This window comes from Anser anser (assembly GCF_964211835.1).
Source record: "Anser anser genome assembly, chromosome: 4".
Classification (NCBI taxonomy): domain Eukaryota; kingdom Metazoa; phylum Chordata; class Aves; order Anseriformes; family Anatidae; genus Anser; species Anser anser.
In genome coordinates, this window is record NC_139724.1 from 21764117 (window position 1) to 21785382 (window position 21266).

At 38.7% G+C, this 21266-nt stretch overlaps 1 protein-coding gene across 6 annotated transcripts in view; it reads right to left on the minus strand.

Moving 5' to 3' along the window:
- The window catches only part of LOC310899261 (teneurin-3), a 242570-nt gene that overhangs the window by 49010 nt on the left and 172294 nt on the right, over positions 1–21266 (minus strand). For 5 of the 6 annotated variants that reach the window (XM_083835480.1, XM_083835479.1, XM_083835478.1 and 2 more), the window contains 4 exons: positions 14826–14972; positions 7757–7973; positions 6185–6304; positions 5528–5789 (listed from right to left, as the gene is read on the minus strand). In XM_083835480.1, coding sequence (XP_083691606.1) covers positions 5528–5789; positions 6185–6304; positions 7757–7973; positions 14826–14972 — 746 coding nt within the window. Of the gene's footprint in view, positions 1–5527; positions 5790–6184; positions 6305–7756; positions 7974–14825; positions 14973–17491; positions 17519–21266 lie in introns of all 6 variants that reach the window. The other variant, XM_083835481.1, reaches the window with a different exon arrangement.

Consider the following 21266-nt stretch of genomic DNA (forward strand, 5'->3'; position numbering starts at 1 on the left):
CCCTTAACAACAGCAGCAAATCAGAAATAGTATTTTGGCTCATGGTCTGGCATGAATGGTTACTAAAATCTGATATGTGTAGGGATATGACTCTTCACCTCCAGCAAGGCTGTAACAGAGCTGTGGGAAATAAAGGAAGCATTGGAAGACACCAGACAAATGAAATTCTTAATTCTCAATCTTTGAAAGTTTCTTTTTCTCCCCACCAACAACCTGGCATCACTGAAATGATGAGCAGTATCATCACCTGGAAGGAGGTGAGCTGTATCAATTCTGTTTGAAAATCTAGTCTGCTCTCCCTCAGACCAATATACACACAGTATCTAAGCCAGATGAGAAGAAAATCTTTTCTGCACAAACAAAACTCTCTAGAGAGAAAAGCAATTGTGAACATGTTCCTTTTCTAAGACTTTGAAGGAACAACACAAAACACCAATGAACAAAAGACAAATTCCTCCTCAAGACATCAGCGGGACTCTTATCTACTGCACATTAAATCTGGTCTAACAGATGGAGTTCTCCGTAAGCAAGAGGAGAAAAAGAAATAATACACTTGTAATAGGACACAATTTAATGGCCTTGACTGGTCTCCTGTTAAGACCACTGTTTCTTTTACAACTTTAACTGTGGAAGAGCAGTGTTAAACACTTAGGTGGTCTTCTGATACTCTTGCCTGAGATAACAGACAATAAAGAGGACACCTTGAAGTTTCAATTTCCAAGAAACTCCACTGTGTATTTGGATTACTATCAAATTAGAAAGTAGGACAGGCAGTTCTCAGCGAGGTTTAAAACAAAAAAACCACGAACCCCTATTATTAGTTTCTGCAGAAGCCTCAAACATCTGCTGGAAATCTGACTTACAACTTCCTTCCTTCCATAAAATATTCCCTGTAGTAACTTATTTTCTTGCAAACTTCAGAAATCTAGAGGTAAGGTTATGCATCTCAATCTCACTCCTAGAATCAAGCATTACAAAGAGAATTAAACAGTTTAATGTTCATCTGAAACGTTAAATCATCAGGCACAGCAGAGAGCATCCTATGGGAGCCATGACAATACATCAATTGTAAAGCAATCAGGAAAGTGACTGGGTATAAAAGTCACATCAGGAATTGCCAGCACAACCAATCTGTCTGTACTTTACCTTTTCCCGACAGAGTATCAAACTACCTCCAGAAATGCTGACACCCTGTGGGGACTGAGTTATAGCCCCCCCACCACATTCGAACGGTTGACATTTTATTTACGGATGATCAAGCTTCTTGGGAGGAAAACTGTGAAATACTTAACCTACAGGACTGAGATAAGGGTCACCTCAATTTTCACAAAGACAGAGTTTGCTCTCCTCAAAGTTCAAGTGGGTGACTGAGTCACACAAATTGTGCAGGACTCCTTGCCTCTTGTGGCCAGAAGGACTAAAGCTGTCCAGGCTCTGGAATGCTTTCCTGCTCCACAATATGATGCGATTCAGGTGGCATGCTATGATAGTATTAAGAACCCTGAACTGGGAATTTACACTCAATTAGGGGGAAAATTGGCCTGTTGTATTGCCAAGTATTTTTGTCAAATGAGCAACTTCAATAGAGGATTTGAGTAAAGAAATCACAAATGAGTGCAAACTTGAAGTCCTTGCGTCTGAAAAAGGTTCTTTGCAGAGATGTAAGGAGCTGCACTGCTGTACTAAAATGTAACATCATCGTGGTTTGAGAGGGATAAAGATGGCATGTTTAGACACAGGTAGGTATTGGCAGCTACTATTATTACACAAAGCTTGAGACCAAAGAATACTAAAATTACACTTCTTTAAGCAGAAGCTGAAGCTGCTCATTTCAAGATGGAAAAATCTTTTCCTTTAAAAAAAAAACAAATTCCCCTAGAATTGAGGCTCTTAAATGAACTTATAAAGACATAACCCTGGGTTAACAATATAAAGCAAGGAGAAATGAAAAGGGGTGAAGATGCTTGTTTTTTATAGAGTTAAAGCATTGTTGAGATACCACGGAGAAGGATGGAAAAAAACATACACGTATCAGGCTAAAAATGTATCAGTAAAAGCATAAACCAAGAGGCATATATAAAGTCTAAAACAGAAAACAAAGAGAAGAAAATTAGATAAACTACTGGAAAACAAGGACACTTAAATGGAAATATTTAGCTCGATGAAGTAATCTTCATTGTCTTCTCAGTACAAATTCAGAGTTTACAGATTAAGCTAAGTGAAACCAGGATATACCATCTATATAAGACTGAAATATCTAGGCGTCCTATTAGACTGCAAGGTTTAATGAAAAAATAGGTTTGTTTTTTTGGTGAAAACCTGGACATTTTGAAGTTACAAACATAATAATTTTATTAAGTTACTGAGGCCCCTATTTTACCCTTAATTCTTCTGGGTGAAGAAATTTTGCCAATTTCCGCTGTATAGTATTGCCAGTAGTAAAACAGAGTCAGAGAAGAAGAAAAAAAAAGTGTGCAATCTTGAACTGTTTTGACAAAACTCATCCACAGTTCACCCAGGCAACACTGGAATTAAACCAAAGCATCTACTCTCAGTAATTGGTCCCCTAACAATGTAGCTCTCCAAACCTGCGTTGGTCCCTTAATCATGCAGGTCACACTCCACAGATGCAGTCAAAGCCACTTCCCTCTAAACACATATAAGCGTACAATTTGAAAGAATACTTCTCAGTCTTCATTCACCTACACACTTGACGTGACGGAAGCAAGCTGCTCAGGACCTGCAGAAGGCATCTTGGAGCCTTGCAAGCATATGTAACAGTGAATAATGGAAGTGTAGGAGAAGGAAAGCCACAAAAACTCAGTTTCAGAACTGAACTCATTGAGTTGTGAGTTTTCAGAACTCATTGTGACTCACATGTGGGTTTCTGCCAGACCACACTGCAATATGTGGCATACAGACATTTCTTATATTAGGAAAAAGACAGCAATGATATTACCTAATACGTATAAGCAGCTCCAGGGCAACCTGATCTCCCTCATCTGCATGCAGTTTAACTTCTCGTTCCATGCCGGCTAATCTCAGCTATTTAAGTCTAGGCAGAGCATGCTAACTTGCAATTGGAAGTGGATAAAAAATTATGCCTAGAGTAGTCCAAATTTAGTTAACATGTATTTATTATCATCCATCTTGAGTAATGATCTGCTGGGTCTGTGATCACCTCTCCACCTACTGCATTCTTTGTTTCCCCATACTTGTCCTCTTTTTTCATTTTTCTTTTGTGCTGCTTCTTTGGCACAGACTTTAATTCCCCCTCTGATCATTTTGGGATTCATAAGCCACTAAGTACACTCTTTTGGAAACATTATCTCCAAGGGATGATGAAGCACTTCAAGAGATGATGATGATTATAGCAGCACATCATTTTCTCCTGTATGTGACAGTGAGTGCTGTCACACTGCACCAACGGGGTGACTGATGCTGACTGCAAGACACGGGAAACGTTTTCTTTTCCTATGCCTTCAGCCAGCCTCCCATGCTTTAAACTCGCATCACCCTCTTTTAAATGAAAAGATTTATAGCAGTTCCTCTGGAGCTGAACAGGCAGTTTTTAATGGAATCTGAAGCTGCTCATCTTTTATCAGATTGGTGAATTTTTTGGGAGACAGACTTGTGCACGAAGTGTTTCTGAGTGGAATACGACCCTAAAGAGCACTTCCCAGGCACGGCTGTGCAGCTCCCACCTGCTGATGCAGGGCATTACATATGTCTGATGAACAAAGTATATCAAAGAAAATACTTCTTGATTTTTTTACACAGTACAGGATTTTTTTTTGCATACACAGCAACATTACTTTTTTTCCCTCATCAGAAATCACCCATTAGCACCTAGTATTCAAGGAGAATATGACCTTTTCTTCCGGTTGGTTTTGCAAGGAAATCAGACTGAGCCACTAGTCCTGCCTACCAGATCTCCCACCCTTTGAACTTGGTAGCAAATCTAAACCAAATCTGAAACAATAGTAGAAATCACTAAGATAACTCAGTTCCTTTAGATTTTAGAAAAACAACAACAACAACACAATAACAACAAAAACAAAAACAAACAAAACCCAACCAAACAAAAAATCCCACACCCAACAACAACCATATAAAAATAAAAATTAAAAAAAAGATTTGGGTAGGGAAGTTAGTATCCAAATTGGCACTCCCATGACAAAGAGGCTAAATGCAGTCAGTGGGGGAAGGACTGGACATGGCAGACAGCTGCAATTATAGCAGTGGGAATTAGTTGGAATCCAGACTTCATTAGTCCCACTGCTCTCAAAATGACTTTTTTTCTGACATTTTTCTATTATTACTTTTTCTTGATTTATACACCATCTATCTAAGCCATTTGCCATCACTTCAGGAACTGAATCTATCATATGTTGCCAAAACAAGTAAATCAGAGCTGTTTTTCAGTGGACTGTGTTTTGCAAATCCTTTCTTTTAATTGACTTGCAACTAACAATGGCTCGGAAAGACAGGATAAAAGCAACAATTTCCTAGCATGGTCTTGATTTGTATGACTGTTTAGTTGTAATTTCCTTACATCTTTACTTTTAACCTGCTCCTTCCATGAACTGCTTAATGATTTTGCTCTTTTCTTAAAAGCTCTATAAATTTTTGAATACATTTTCTATATTTCCCATGAAGATGCAAGGATATTTCTTAGTGAATGTGAAAAAGAATGCCCTATGTAATTATGACATTGTGAGGGTGGGAGAGAGAGGAAGAGAGAGAAAGAGCAAGGAGAAAGAGTGCTGTTTCAGTAGGAAAAGCTTTATCAGAAATCAATAATGAAATAAGTTTTATCAGAAATCAATAATGACATAAATACTACTTGAAACACAACTCTGCTTTAAGAGTTGAGGAAGACTACATTAGTGATCAGTTATCTGAGGTAACACAACCTATGATAGAAAAAAAAACATTCCAGTCGCAGCTCTTTCAGCTGCAAACAAGGTTTTGATGTTGTTAAGTTTTACTTTGGACATCACAAGCTCTGAGGATGTACATTAGCACACACGCTCATTGCCTTGTAAGCCTGTCCTTAGCATTAAAAACAGAGAATTTTTCAGTATAAAAAGAAATAGGAGTGTTATGCTCTCTATTAAAAATAAATGATAAATTGAACTGTATGACTTTTTTTGACACAATGGAAATACACATTTCATTTTCTGTTTTGAAGTACATTTCTAACAAGAGGGCAGTCTAAGAAGTTTGATGTACTACAGTGTGTCCATTTTGATGGGCCAGTGCTTGATTGATGAAGACATTCTGTCCTTTTAATGATGCAAACAGATACCAAACCAGACACTGGCGTGCACCAAGTTTTCTTAGATTTTTTTTAAATTAAATTTTAAAAATTATCACATTGAATAAATAAATCGGTCTAAAAATAACCACATTGCAAATTCTTGGCAGAATTATTTATTTAAAAACAATTAATTTACACTCTTTTCACTATAGTTACTTAATTCTAGCCTAAGATAAAATGCTGCTTGTTTGTAATACACTTTACCTGTGTCTCTGGGATGATAGGACTATCTTCAGGAGAAATTCTAAAGAAGGTAGATAAAGGCGATGACACAATAATGGGGTTTGGCCTTACGAATCCACTCAGGTCACAACTAGGAATGTCGTTCTCTTCCTTTTTCATGACCAGGGTATCCATGACATAAAATACATTCCAGGGAATCCACACTGTGTGATACTGCGTCAGGAACGGCGATCGCTCAAACACCAGTGTGAGAGAGGCACCACCATTCGCTACCAAGTCAAACCTAGAAAAAAATAGGGGCAGCTGTTGAGCAAATTCCCACAGCCATCCACAGCCTCCATTTTACTGATTGATTCTTCACCCTATTGTACTGATCTGAAGAAAGAATAGCTCTACTGGGAACAATGGAGAAATCAATTAAATTACATTACATAATACTGCACTAAGAGAATGGAGAATTTGGGATGCTGCATTTAAATTCAACAAGGCCTTCTACTTCCAAAGTATATATATGGTAAGTTTGTATTTATTTGAAGAATATACAAAGTACAGAGTTGCTTAACCACTTTTTCAGGTCTATTGTTTCCATTATTTAATTACTGATTTATTTTTACAAGCAGTTCTTTATTTATGTATTTACTGTCTTGATGTCTTAGAAACGCTTCAAAGTGTACTCACATTCCATCTTGGCGAGTGATTGTATATCCATAGTCTGGGTAGTGTAAAAAGGAGACATTGACCCCAATGAGTGGAGTTCCATCAGCAGTTAATACTTGGCCTCTTATGACAGATGCAAGGCTGTGAAAAAATATCAAATTACAAATCTATTTTATTTTTTTTAGTTCTCTTTTGAATGAACAATAGCTAGCACAGCAAACAACATACATCTCAACATGGTATCAACTACGAGGAGCGGCTGAGGGAGCTGGGCTTGTTCAGCCTGGAGAAGAGGAGGCTCAGGGGCAACCTTATCGCTCTTTACAGTTACCTTAAAGGAGGCTGTAGAGAGGTGGGGGTTGGTCTGTTCTCCCACGTGCCTGGTGACAGGACGAGGGGGAATGGGCGAAAGTTGCGACAGGGGAGTTTTAAGTTGGATGTTAGGAAGTACTTCTTTACCGAAAGGGTTATTAAGCATTGGAACGGGCTGCCCAGGGAGGTGGTGGAGTCACCATCCCTGGAGGTCTTTAAAAGACGTTTAGATGTAGAGCTTAGCGATATGGTTTAGTGGAGTACTTAGTGTTAGGTCGGAGGTTGGACTCGATGATCTTGAGGTCTCTTCCAACCTAGAAATCTGTGATACTGTGATAACTCTAATTAACAAAATCACTCCTGAGCCTTCAAACCATCTACAAATTCACATAACTGACATTGTATAAACACATACCTCAACATCTACAGATTATCATTTTGTTTTAATTTGGTTGAGTTTACTTTGGTTCATTTTGTATGAACTCTGTACTGAGTTACTAAGCCCAGTAATACACTGAAGAATTTTAAGAACTTATAATCTCTAGATGTTCTGTAAGTCATACCTCTGGCAGGTTCTTAAAGAAAAATGTACTTTTCAATTAGTATCAAAGCAATCTGTAAAACTGCAGGGACTACAAAGTACAAAATTTAAAAGAGCAATAAGGAACATTTGTGCAAGAACTTTTAATCAACTGCTGTGCCCAAACACATTAATGCTGTTAAATTACTGCAAACGCAGTGGTTCTAGTGTAAATCATCTTCTTTCACTCAGTGAGATCCGAGACACCTGCTTCCTGTTACTGGTTTATTTTCAGGTCATTACTGCTTCGCAGAGCACCAGTCAAATAGTTTATGCAATTATACTGTCGTGCACTTAACAGTTCTATTACATTAATTCATAATTTATATTATTTAGTGAGCTCAGTTTAAAAAGTGTAGCTTTGCTTTTCCTTCTGAAGTGTTTTCATTGCTTTGATATACTTCCAACTGTGCTAGCCCAAATTAACTGGTTAAATAAAGATTTATTTAATCATTAATAAAGTGCCCTGTTAGAATACAGGTACTATGTACGGCAAACACCTGCTGCAACCCAGTGGCACTGGCAATTTGAATTTTTTAGGAAATGAGATGAAATAAGCAATCTGATATATTAAGAGAAAATGTCGTTGTTGAAAGTCCACTCCATTAAATTTGCAATCACAGTGGATCTTCTCCTAGCATGCACCTCACACGTTCTTCAATTGCTTTTGTATTCATGAGTAAAGGATGAGTCACGCTTACCTCTTATTAAAAGGACTTTCCCCAGGTATGACATGAGTGCTGTCTGCTCCGATAAGAAAACTGATCCGATCATAAAATGCTTTGGCAGCTTGCTGAGATGGCGACTGTTGGCTTTGGCTGATAATATCTTGGGGATCAGGTAGCCCACGACAATAAGGCTGATTTTGGCAAGAACTCTGCAAACAGCAGTCAGGATCCATACAGTCAACCAGCCCATCTGTTGGCAGAAATTCACACAAATGAACAAACTCTTCCTCCTGCCCTTTTGTATGTGAATGAGTCGGCAAGCAGAGAGATTAAAAAAATTACATAGTATGAAAGAGTATTAATAATTAAGATTTTAATAAATTCACTTTAAATTAAAGAAATGTAAGTTTGTTTCCACTGAATTCTTAAACTCCCATGGAAATCCTAGCAAGCTAAATGTGCTCAGGATCTTGCATAAATTAAATGTCTTTATTCGATACTTTTCTATAAATATGTGGAACAAACCAGAAAACGAAGGCAACTCAGGCTCTGCACACACTGCTAACTTATAAATATTAAACATTTTAGGTGGGTCTCAGTAGCTTTTATCTGAGGTTATTTGGCTTGCTAGAGAAAAGAAACAAGTAACTCCCACTCTGCTGTTTTCCTGAACTTTTTAGCATATCTATGCTGCGAGTAGCTTTAAATATTTCACAACATTTATCAAGGTGAATTCCTTTATACTTTGGCAGAAAGGTTTTGTTGCTAGTGGCAATTTCCACAACTATTTTGCATGAAAATGTATATGAGAACAAAATCTGTACTTAACATTTAGATTTTATTTTGAATAAAATGATGAGGAATACTGGCCACTATAAAAAGATTTAAACACATGGGTGCTTTTATGCTTATGTGTTGAAATATTCAAATATAATGAGCATTAGATCTGTCACATCACTGGAAATCTAATTTGGTGAAAGATTAAAATCAAGATCAAATTGATAACTACTAATTTGTTGTAAGTAAAGTCGTAAGGAAAATGAGCCTGGAAATGTCAGCTACAGAAAATTTCCAGATGAATGTAATATGGTATCACATCGCTGATAATTGTTTCCCCAAAAGAACAGCAAGACTGAAATAGCTCAAACATTTTATTATTCCATTTATATTAGAGAGGGAGCCTGCTTGCTGCACTAAAATGAAAAATACACCAATGCAGCACTCTGAGGAAGCCCGTGACTGCTTCTCTCACAAAAGAATCTAGCTTTATAGTAAAACTTTCTGCAGGGAAAATTATCATCCATTTTTGTTCAATCATACGTTGAAAGAGTGTAAGTAAACAGAGAACTTCTAAAGGTATTCCTCTAAGAACTGCTGTGCTGTGTGGATTGGTTGGAAGACTGGCAAAACAGTGAGGGGCTGGGATTTCTATTCTTTTGCACATCTAAAATTCCTATTTAACTCAGCCGACATTGAAGTCAGTTCAAGAAAAATAAAAGGGATGAAAAAATCCCCGTTAAGTATATCAAAGTTTAAACTTTTTTAAGAGAAAAGAAATATCATTGATTTTTCCTTGGGATGAGTGGTTGATACGCCTGGGAGTCGTGCTGCCGTCCAGAGGGACCTTCCCAGGCTAGAGAAGCGGGCTGACAGGAACCTCATGAAGTTTGATAAAGAGAAGTGCGAAGTCCTGCACCTGGGAAGGAACAACCCCAGGCACCGGTACATGCTGGGGGGAAACAAGATGGAAACCGGCTTTGTGAAGACCTTGGGAGTCCTGGTGGACACCAAGTTGAACACGAGCCAGCAATGCACCCCATCAGCACCAAGGTGCTGACGACATACTGGGCTGTGTCAGAAAGAGGCCATACCTGGAGTGCTGGGCTCACCTGGAGTTCAGGCTCTCCAGTACATGAGAGACATGGACATGAGACATGGACATGCTACAGCAAAGGGCCACAAAGATGATTAAGGGACCAGAACGCCTTGCCTAAGAGGAAAGGCTGAGAGAGCTGAGACTCTTCAGCCTAGAGAAGAGAAGGCTCGAGAGGGATCTCATCAATGTATATGAACACCTCATGGAGGGTGCAAAGAACATGGAGTCAGGCTATTTTCAGTGGTGCCTAGCAAAAGGACCACAGGCAACAGGCAATGCTTGGAATACAGGAAATTCTGTTTAAACATCTGAAAAAATTTTTTACTGTGAATCACCAGACACTGCAACAGGTTGCCCAGGGAGGCTGTGCAGTCTGCATCCTTGGAGATGAACCCATTGGACAGAGCCCTGAGCGACCTGCCCTGGCTGACCCTGCTTTGAGCAGCGAGACTAGATGATATCCAGAGGCCCTTCCAACCTCAACTGGTCTGTGCTCCTTGTGATTTTCTAGTCTCACTCTTGTACAATGTGAAACCCCTTTCCAGCTGAAGCACTGAGCTCCCTTGCTGGTTTTAGCTCTAGAAGCTTGGATCAGTGTCAAAGCTGGGGGTACTGATGGTTAAAAGCATAGTTTTGTTTTTTTATATCTCTGTATGGTCTCCCAGGCAATATCTCATGCAGTTGCCAAAGAAATGCTCAAATTTAGTCATTCATCTTTGTTAGTTTATAAAAAGCAAATGTACATCTGGAGTACAGACTGCAGGTCATAAAACTGCATGAGATTGACACCTTCTGAACTAATCAGCTGGAAATGCATTTTTACAAGCCTCTCTGCTAACATCAATCAGAGAAAGAATCTCATTTTCACCAGCCAAGATATAGGGATACGCTGTTTGTTATTTTTCTGTGGAGTTTATCAGCAACTTGCCCAGGCGAGTGACGGATGGTTATGAATCTGGCTCCTTATAACCTGAGCAAACATTTTTCATTCTTTCTCTGTACATATGTGGCTAGAGCTATCTAGTACCACTACGCTGACTACTCTATTGCACTGTGTGAAGCAGAGTAAAATTTCCTTTCTGAAATAGCTCTGCAAAATATCGATGAATGCTGTTTAGCCTGAAAAATATAAGACTTAGCTTAACACGAGCTTATCAGTTATATCACTCAAATGCAATAGGAAAATTATAAAGAAAATAGAAACTCTTATAGCCAGCTGGACAATCATTATTAGTCTCAGAGGGCTATTTTGTACCTTTTTTTTTGTTCTAGATCTAAGTGGTACTTCTGTACACAGCAGACATAATGACTACGTTATTGTTTTCTTCCTCAAAACTAAAGTCTAGGCGTAAAAATCTCAACCAATGTTACTTTTCCCTTTGTACCAAAATGCACAGAATTGCAATGGAGGTGACAAAATTGCTTTTTTGTAGAGACTAATAAAAACAAACCAAAACAAAATTAAATAAGAAGAGTCAAGACATGATTCCTGTGTTTCTGATGTTTACAAAATAAGATGTATCAGCGGGCATGTTTACTTCTGAATCGAATTTGAAGTGTAGACTCCTGGAAGACAACATGTGGGACAAAATTCCAGGGCACAAGTTCTGCTAGTGCCAGGGGGAGATCATGGCCAATGACCTACATAAATCACATTCTTGATAAGTAAGTCAACTGTGTAGTTAGGCAACAAAGAATCTTCATAATGTGAAATTCAGTGCCTGCAAAGGAAGAGCCCAGTTTTGGAGCTGTGATGCTGGCCATCCCAGCTTGATGGTTTCAGTGCCAGTGTCACATGAAGAGGAGAGGCTGGAATGGACAGAAAACTGTATTAACAAAACTCTGTTATCCTCATGTAGCTCAGTTTTAGGATGGGGTGTAACAAATTGACTCAATTATAGACAGCAAAAATGATTGCACGTAGGAGCAGCTGGTCAGAAAACTCACAAAAGCAGAAATAGCCCTTGATTTATTCCTAAGCAGCACACAAGTATCTTGTTCAATGTTACTACTGCAGTATCTCTGTAAACTTATCTATAGCATCCTCAAATTAGTCTGAGTTTGTACTACCCTGCGACAATGATTACCCTAAGCCAGCCATCCTAGCCTATGCAAGTAATTACAAAAGCACAGTACTGTACTGCTAAGTAGGCTTTGCTTTATAATAGTATTAATTTTAATTTTACTAATAAAAGAACATTAATAATCCTTTCAATTCTGCTGGTGGAAACCTTTAACTACTCTTAATAACTGGATAGGAGCTTAAAAAAGCAAGCCTTACAAAGGAATCTGTTCAGTAAAGACCCACCTAAACTAAAAAGTCAACAGCTTATTCTTCCTACAGTGATGACAAAACATGGCCCACTTTGTCAAAGTATAATAGTGATTCATTTTTTGCCAAGTAAGGAAGTTAGGCTTCTTCCACCCACGGACAACTCTGACTTCTCCTCTCCCCACAAAGTCATTAAGAGTTTAATTCAGCCTAAGGTCTGCTTGTTGAAAACACATTTGTTGTGGATTGCTAAAATGTAAAGAAAATCCTGTAACAGACTACTCAAATCAAACACATGAAAAAATAAAGCAACTGTGATCCTTAAAGGGAAAGGAAACGATTTGCAGGACTCTCAAAAATCTGTATTAAAAGGAAGATGAGTAATTATCCCATCATACGTCAGTAGTATCTAGATGGGTGCTTTGATGCCATTAACGCATGAACATAACATGAAGAATTTTCCCATTGGGGTTGTTGGGATGCTCATGTTCATGGAATTTGAACAATCAGTCCAAGAAAGAGTTAAGAATCAGAGGAGCAGCAGACACTGTTATTAATGAATTATACTCATATTAATATATTACATATATTTCATCCAGTGTATGATGAAGCATTAACATTAACCACAGTATCTCAATTAGCTAACAACTAAGATAACTCCAATTATATTACCACTGAGCCTAGTGTGATGTAAATCAAGGTACCTGCAGTCATCAGTATAAATTCAGCAGAATTGCTCAGACAACCTAACGTCGCAGAGTAAACAAATACAACAGAGGCATCCGCGTGCCATCACCTGCAGCTGTCTGGAATCTGAATGGCTTGCCTGAGAGATCAGTAGGCTGACTGCACATATTCTTGGAAAGGGAAGAAAATGCTTCTCTTTCTGGGTGGGTTTCTGGTAAAAAGGACTTTCCTTTTCCAGTTTTGTTTGGTATGCTTCCAACTTTTAATTTAATTTGTTATATTCTAACATGGTTCCTCAGCCACTAATCAAGGATAGAAGCGAGTATGCTCCTTATTGAAGCACGTACATTAAAAATAAAATAAAGAAAGAGAAATGTCAGTGAAAAAGAGCATTATAGGGGACAATCATAGCAAAACAACTGTTTGGCCAATCCCCTCCTCATACATAGCTGCATAATGTTTGTAAAGCGAGTAATGAAAAAATTAAAGAGAAAAAAAGCAACACAAATACTAGCAGTAGAGTATTATTTTTGCAATATTGTTCGTTCTTTCTGAACTTTAAGTCATCCTGTTAGATCCTTCTGCTACGATTCCTCATCCTGTTTCCCCTTTTCCTCACAAACACCTATTATTGTTTTCAGTCTGAAGGAGCATCTCTTTTTGTCTTGTTCTGTTTATGTGCATTCCTGTTCACCTTGCTCCTCTTCCTCCTACTGCTCTGTTATCTGCTGTTGACTCTCCCGCTCACTTTCTGATACATAACGCCATTCTATTCCCCTTAACGCTTACAGAATCTGTTTTAGTCTGACCCTGGGCTTTCAACTTTTTTTCCTTTTTTTCCTACCATCTATCTTTTTTTCCTCCAGATTATGTTCTAACCTAGTTTTTCTTCCTCCTTGCTTTGTCTCTTTTCATGCTTGAAGATTTCTCTTTCTTCCTTATGTTCATAATCTCCCAGCCCACATGAACTTCATTCTTCGAACAGCACATCTCTGCATGGAAATGCAATGGATAACTCAGTCCTCTTGCTCCCTTCATACATGCAGAAATTCAGCTTCACACTAGCTCACTGTATGCCAGATTGCATCACATTCTTCAGGATCCTAAGTTCACTCAGAATGTAAAATATTTAACAGAGAAGTGTAGTAAATCCAATGATATGTAAAGCAGTAAATAGCAGTACCTTTTTGACCATATTACTTTTTTTTTTTCCTCAGGAAGTAAATGCTACTGTTGCTTATGTTTGTGATTTCTAAAATCCCAACTGCAATTGGGATACGAGAGCAAACAGCCGACCAACAATGGCAAAGGAATACACAGACTTAAGCTGCAAAACAAAGTCAGCCATAGATGACATTATCATCCAGAGTCCCTAATGGAGTTTGTTATCTCTGTTCTGGATCTGAAGGTGTTAAAAAAAAAAAAAAAAAAAGAGTTGATGGGAGAGGAGGATGGAAGAAAGAACAAAAGTATTATGCTGATCTACTATATGACTGCATTCACATTCAGTCTTGTTTTTGTGTGTGATTCTGGAGTCATGCCGCAGTCACAGTCCCTCTCCCTTCCCCACCCTACACCGATGATTGCAGATTGATTCCTTAAGTCAGCAGTCCTGCCTGTATCTTACTGCAGATTGTTACCTGTCACCCAAGTGACAGACTGCAGAGAAGCAAGCCAAAAAAAAAAAAAAGAGAAGAAAAGACTTCTGGGAGTGTCCTGTCAATTATCTGAGTATTCACAGGCTATCTTTGTAGACTGGGCAAGCAATTGTTTCCAGCAATAGCATCATAGGTCAAAATGTAAAGTCCCTGTTTGGCCTTTCCTCTTAGGATAATTTCCTTGTGAGGTCACTGCAAATGTGAACTCCTTCCTTTTTATTTCCTCCCCAGTACAGTTCACTAAGTTGAGATGACGCTTTATTCCACTATCAAAGAACACCGCAGGAACTCTAAGGTGACACCAATCATTTTCTAAGTACCTATCTCAGCTGTCGTAAGCATCTTGTGAGGCTTTGCTGATACGCCGTACAAAAGCAGCACATACCTCAGTGTATTCTTACAGGCATGAGAGCTAGTAAAACGCGAGCACGGTTCTCATAGCAGCACTTTATCACCTGCCTGTAAAACCTCTGGTTCTCAGCACACCCTCCCCAGCATTACAGATCCAGCTGGTATACCCCCTGTTGGCAGGGAGTTGGAGTTGGATGGTCTCTAAGGTCCCTTCCAACCCGAGCCGTTCTGTGATTCTGTGACTCTGTGACACCTTACCTCCTTCGTTGTCCTTACTGTCAGTGCACAGAGTTTCCATGGCTACGTCACAGCCTGCTCCCCTCCATCCTGGCTGGCAGACGCAGTGCCAGCCGTTCTGGTCCAGCGTGCACCTTCCATTGCTGTTGCACAAGCCGGGGCAGCCCTCTGTTGAAACAGACAAAGAAGAACACCACAGGTGATTTAAATATTGCAATTATTTCAGTCAAATAAAAGCTACAAACAAGGGACACTTACTGGGAACAGGCCTTTATAACAGCACAACTACTGTAATTGCACATGGAGTGGAACAGCAACATTACCTGGGGAATGTAATTCTTAACAAAGTGGCATCTTTGATTGGCCTGACACTTGAGACACCACTTACCTGTACAGGCAGGAAATAAATGCATCAATCCTCTAAATACCTGCAGGCCAGACAAAATTAAGTTTGTTTTTCAATTTTTTTTTTTTTTTTGGCAGGGTAACAAGAGATGAGTGCATAGTGCAAACACAGCTGTATAAAATAATACATTTTTCTGTGCTCATATTGTCTTTTGCTCTATGCAGTATTGGTTACTTACTGGCAAAAATGTTTAAACTCCCTCTTACTATGAACAAATCCCTCCAAATTATGAAGCAGGAAAGTGGGATGTTCTTAGGCACGTAATAAAAGAGAACATTATCTGGTCTCAGAGTTGCCGTATATTCATGTGAAATTACAGTGCGTTAAAAACTGCACAAAGTATAGGCTGGTTTTAATGACTATACTTTATGCCAGAAGTACATTCCTTTTCACAGAATAAGCAAAGCCCAGGAAATAGTGAAGCAGCTTAGCATCTATTCTAACAAACATTAGGATTCAGGCTGCATACGGATGGGACAGGACCAACAGGATTTCCAACTAAATGTAGTAGCTGCGCGTATTTGATTACTTAGGACGGACAAAATGAAATACCATAAGGACCACAATAAAACATTGATAGACTGAACAAAAACACGGTAGTGACGTGCTTCAAGACAGATAGCAGAGAGTGATTTTTTGTGACAATCTCCCTAAGGCTTTTGTGCTGTTACCTTTATATCCTATCTTGTCTGCTTTTATGGCCAAGGAGGGAAAATTTGGGAAACAATTAAAATAATTTAATATATCCAAAATCTGTAATTGTTTTCAGTCTAACATTACATTAAATAAAAAAGAAAAAAGAAAACAGTAGCTGTCACTTCCTAGTGATGAAATCTGGCATGCAGCCAACATGATCTGTATGAGGATGACAACACTATAAATATGTAGATTTTGGTGTTCCTTATCTATGACTATGATAAGACACTGACAGAAGCAAGTACAGATATGGCACTAAGTATCTTATGAGAAAGTGACTATAAATCAGATTATTTTTGGACACAATTTTCGGTAAACTTTTATCAGAAGAAAGCTAAGTGGCTAAATACTTCACTTGCTAGAACTACTGTTGTTATGAACTAGTCTACTGACTTGTTCTGGTTAAACTGAGTTGAGCTCAGAACAGTATTTCAGAAGGAATAGTTTATTTTTTCTTCTAAAGAATTTTGAATTTACTGACTCCTTTCAACCACGTAGTTTCAAATTGCAAACACTCTCGGAAAAAGTTACGAAGAGTGCTCAACTCTTGTCAAATTACTCTTAGAAGGCAGAAAATCAGAAAAGCCTCTTATGAGGATGTATGGTGATGCTACAGTTATGGTTACGTGTTACCAAGCTAGGCTGAAATTAATCTTGCTACTCTTATTCTTTCAGATTGTAGCTGCTAATAGTATCTGTTGATGTACAGAGAGCTATTTTTTCCTTAATGTTTCTTCTGTTTAATTTATGGAAGACTTACATATTTAATTGCCCTACTGACAGAGCATTTTAGGAGTCAACTGGGTACACTCAAGACTTATTGTGTGAAAGCCTGGATATTGCCATGAATATTGCCATATTTTAATGAAAAAAAAACAACAAAACACAAATAAGGAATAGAGAAGATACTAAGGGAAAGAGGGGTAGGAATAGTTTAAACATTTTTTAAAATATATTTTTCACCATAACTGAAGATACAAAACTCTTTGCTGTTTCATGTTAGGCATTTGCATCCTTTAACCTTTTAATTGAAAAGGCTGCATACGAGCTTTTTCTGGTGTCATACAAAATACAAGTCATAATTTTCTATAGATTTTCTACATTCAGATAAACCAAAGCTTAAAATCCCGCATTATTCTATTGATCTATCTACATGTAAACACACATCTGTAATTAATCTGCTCTTTGGAACTAATGACACTTGTTTTATGACAAGAGTTTTGCTTTGCTTTGTCTCCTAAATATTTACTGTTTCATAGGTAGAGATCTAATGACAAAACTCACAAAGAAACAAACCAAACAGCAAATGAATACTATCTTCAGTTTTTGGTTCAAACAAAATCTAATGCACGTATACAGTTTGTACAGAAAGGTATAATAACTGATAAAATGTCATGATATAACATAAACAAGGTTTCATTTTTAATTTGAGATGAGTTGAAAGTAGTATGAATTAAATCTATAATCCGTGGAATGTATGTGAGAGAAGATTCTTTTGCCAATCTGGTATGTTTGCCACTATATATTCAGATATAAAATACACATGTAGGTATAGGCATGTCATCAAAGAGCAAATATACAGTACCTTTCACTATCTTATCCAAATAGTGAGCTTGAGAATTAAAAAGAAAAAAAAAACAGACAGACATTTCAGAAGTGTCACATAAAACAGGAATTGTTCAGAATTCACATGCAAATCAAGCAGGTGCTCCTGACATGAGAGGTCTTACATTACAGAATGAAAATGTATTTCACAGCCTTTAAAAATGCAAGAAATTCTCTTTCCAGCAAACATACTCATGACTCAATGAAATAGTATTTTAAAAAGGAGGTCTGCAGAGGAAAGATGCTACGTTTCTAAGACTAGGTCTTTCTTTTTTCTTCCCACTTCCCTTCACATGCTTTGATTTTTACGTATAACAAAAATATAATCAAAGCTAGTTAAAAAATCCAATTTTCAACACAACGTAAGAGTAATTACTTCGCTTTTGAGCTTAAAACACTGACCATACTGGAAGATCTTTAATTTGCAGGTCATGTATAGCTCTGACAGCATAACCAGCATACTATCTTAACTCTGATTGCATTAACAGTATTTTTAAGAGGAATAATTTCCTTCTGCTTCAGTTCAACCACAGTTATTCTTCTGAGCACACACACCGATTATGTAAATAAGTTAAGACCATATAGGTAGGGTTGAAGAAGGTATAGTGGGGTTAGTAGCATGGTGATCCACTTCATTTGGAAAAACAGGTGACAATTAAACTCAGGCTTTAGATGTATAAAAATAAATAACACAGTATATCCAAGAAAAGCAAGACTTTTTTTTCATAAGTTACGACAATTAACATTTGAGGAGGAAAAAAAATTTGAGGAGGACAGATGGATGAATGAAAGACAGAGCACAAGATGGGTTTAAAGCAGCAGGCTCCTACTTTTGATACATGAAACACAGCAGGTTGTATGTTCCCTCCTTACTTTTAGGAAACAGACATCAGCTGCAGTTGTGTTAAAGGGACGAATACATAAAACAAAACCACATAGGACTGGTCTGCTGCAGTCTACCAAATCCAGCCACCTGCACATGAGGTGATGGGACATTGCAGACCATTGTAGCAGGGACAAGCAAAGCCAAGTCACCAATGTCAGATTCAATTCCATATTTTTGCTGTGGACAAGATCTCCCAGCAGAGCCCATATAGGCTCACTTTCAAAATCTGTCCTTTTCTAAAACTGTGCTGGACAATGGACCCTTTCTGGCAAGTACTGTGTGTCACTTGCTATTGACCCTCAGCTTTGTGTATCTGAGGTAAGAAAGGCGTTTCCAGCCACAGAATTTCCTCCAGTTTGACTGAATGGGAAAAAATTCTTCCTGAGCCCAAGGAGGAATGTGATGAGCTACGTAGACCCAGAGAAGACACAATCACTGCTACAACTAGGAGGTGGAAACTTTCTAGTCTCTGTCGCTTGAAGAAAGTATCAGCTGTCCACTGCACAGTTTGTTTGTTTTTTTCTATAATGATAGGGTTAAAGGGAGACTAAGAAAGAAGATGAAAACATCAATTATAGAACATTAGAATGGCAGCAGCAAAGTAAGTACCTTTTCACATACACCACAAACAAAAAGAAAAGTGATACAGCTGCATTTCAGGGTGGATCAAATTCTTCTCTTACTCATCCAGTATAATTCCTCTTGCTCCTACACAGCTGCTCTCAGAATAGTGCAGCAAGTGTGGAGGAAAAATCAAGCTTTTTTCCATAAAATTGAAGCAATTAGGTCTGTCTGGGGAATGCATCTGTCCACCAGTGAAACATTAAATGTCTCCACAAATATACAGATAGGTAACAAAATGGAACATAGGAAAAACCTCCTAGGCAACAGAAAACAGTCCTTGCAAATGGGCCCCCTCATACTATTACCCTTCAGAAAGACAATCTGCATTAAAAAGAAAAAAAAAAGAAATCAGAAATTGCTTTTTGTGTGTGTGTCCAGGAGTCTTACAAGAAGTCGGTACCAGACCATAAACCTATAATGTGCAGAAACCAAGTTCTATATCCCAGTGTCCTTCTACCCGTGATCACTTGACATTAAGGGCAATGTTAGAAACTGCTCTGTGAATATGCAGCATCCTAGAATCATAAAGCAGAAAACAAGTGACCAAAAATAGTACAACTTTTTAGTGAGGTTTAACTAGCCATACTATCTTCCTTGTGGTTATGGCCCTGCCACTGAAACAGGAATTAACCCCGTTCTGTGTGGAAATACAAAATACAAGCATTTTCCCTTCTGTGCAGAGAATTCTAGGTGGGATTTGGAGGATGGAGCATCTCAGCAGGTGCTCCTCTTTGTGATATTTTTAAACAGCTGGCACATTTGGGTTATGTGAAGTCCTTAAAGAGTCTAATACACTAGCCATAGACCAGACAATGTATGCACAACAGTTTTCTTGCAGGGTTTAAGACTGTGAAATTGAAAGTTTTGGTATTATTTCAAGCAGGGACTTTCAAGAGGGACTTAATATAGCTTCAAATGGAATAAAGAAAAACAACAAGTATAAAATTTGCACAGTTTCTAGGACAGTCCAAGAACATGTAAGTGGCAGTCAATATAAAATATAAATTATATTATCAATGGGTGTACGTTTGCATATAAATACGTGGCAAATAAATGTGTTTTACAAAGAAGTGGTAACAGTCAGGCAAATTCACATTTAACATGGCATATTTCATAACCAGTCAGAACCCAGACCTTTTTTAATTCTTTTTTTTAGATTTAATGTCTCCCATTAGTCTCCTACCAGAGATGTAAGTCAGTGTCTCCCTTAGATTATTCATATGCTACTTCCTCTAGGTAAGAAAGAATAGCCACAGAATAAAAGTACATATTAAATCCATTTATCCCAATCAGTTCCTGTTTAAATCAGCATGAGTCACATACCCATTGATTTGATGTTCCTTAATTGGTACTTATAGCACTGCATTATTCTGATTATTCCGTCATAAAGGATCATAACAGCGACATGTTTTTAAATACTGTATAGCAAATTTATACTTCTATTTGTTTATGTTATTATTATTGTATTGGGTTTACATGGCACAGTTTTGGTAGCAGGGGGCTGCAGGGGCGGCCTCTGTGAGCAGAGCCCAGCAGCTGCTCCATGTCAGATCAGAGCCAGCTCCAAAAGGGACCTGCTGCTGGCCAGAGCTGAGCCAGGGAGTGACAATGGGTGGGCCTCTGGGAGAACAGATTTAGGAAAGGGAAGAAAGCTGCTGTGCAACAGCAGCTGGGTGAGAGGAGTGAGAACCAGCGCTGCAGACCCCAAGGTCAGTGCAGAAGGAGGGCAGGAGGTGCTCCAGGTGGAGCTGGAGCTCCCCTGCCACCCATGGGGGACCCGTGCTGGAGCAGTTTGCTCCTGGGGGATGGACCCCGTGGTACGGAGCCGTGTGGGAGCAGGTCTTGAAGAGCTGCTGCCTGTGGGCAGCCCCCGCAGGCTCAGTTTGGGAAGGCCGGCATCCCGTGGGAGGGACCCCATGTGGAGCGGGGGCAGAGAGGGACCGTGAAGGAGTGGTGGAGATGAAGCCTCAGGGACTGACCACAGCCCCCATTCCCCATTCTCCTGCGACACAGGTAGAAGAAGGCGGATGGGGGAAGGTGTTTTTAGTTTGCTTTTAGTTTCTCACTGCTCTAGCCCGTTATTAGCAATAAGCAATACATTACATTAATCTCCCTGTGCTAAATCTGTTTTGCATATGATGGTAATTGGTAAACAATTCCCTGTCCTTATCTCAACCCTTGAGCCCTTTTTCATAGTATTCTCTCACCCAGTTCCTTTGTGGGGGGCGAGTGAGAGAGCAGTGTG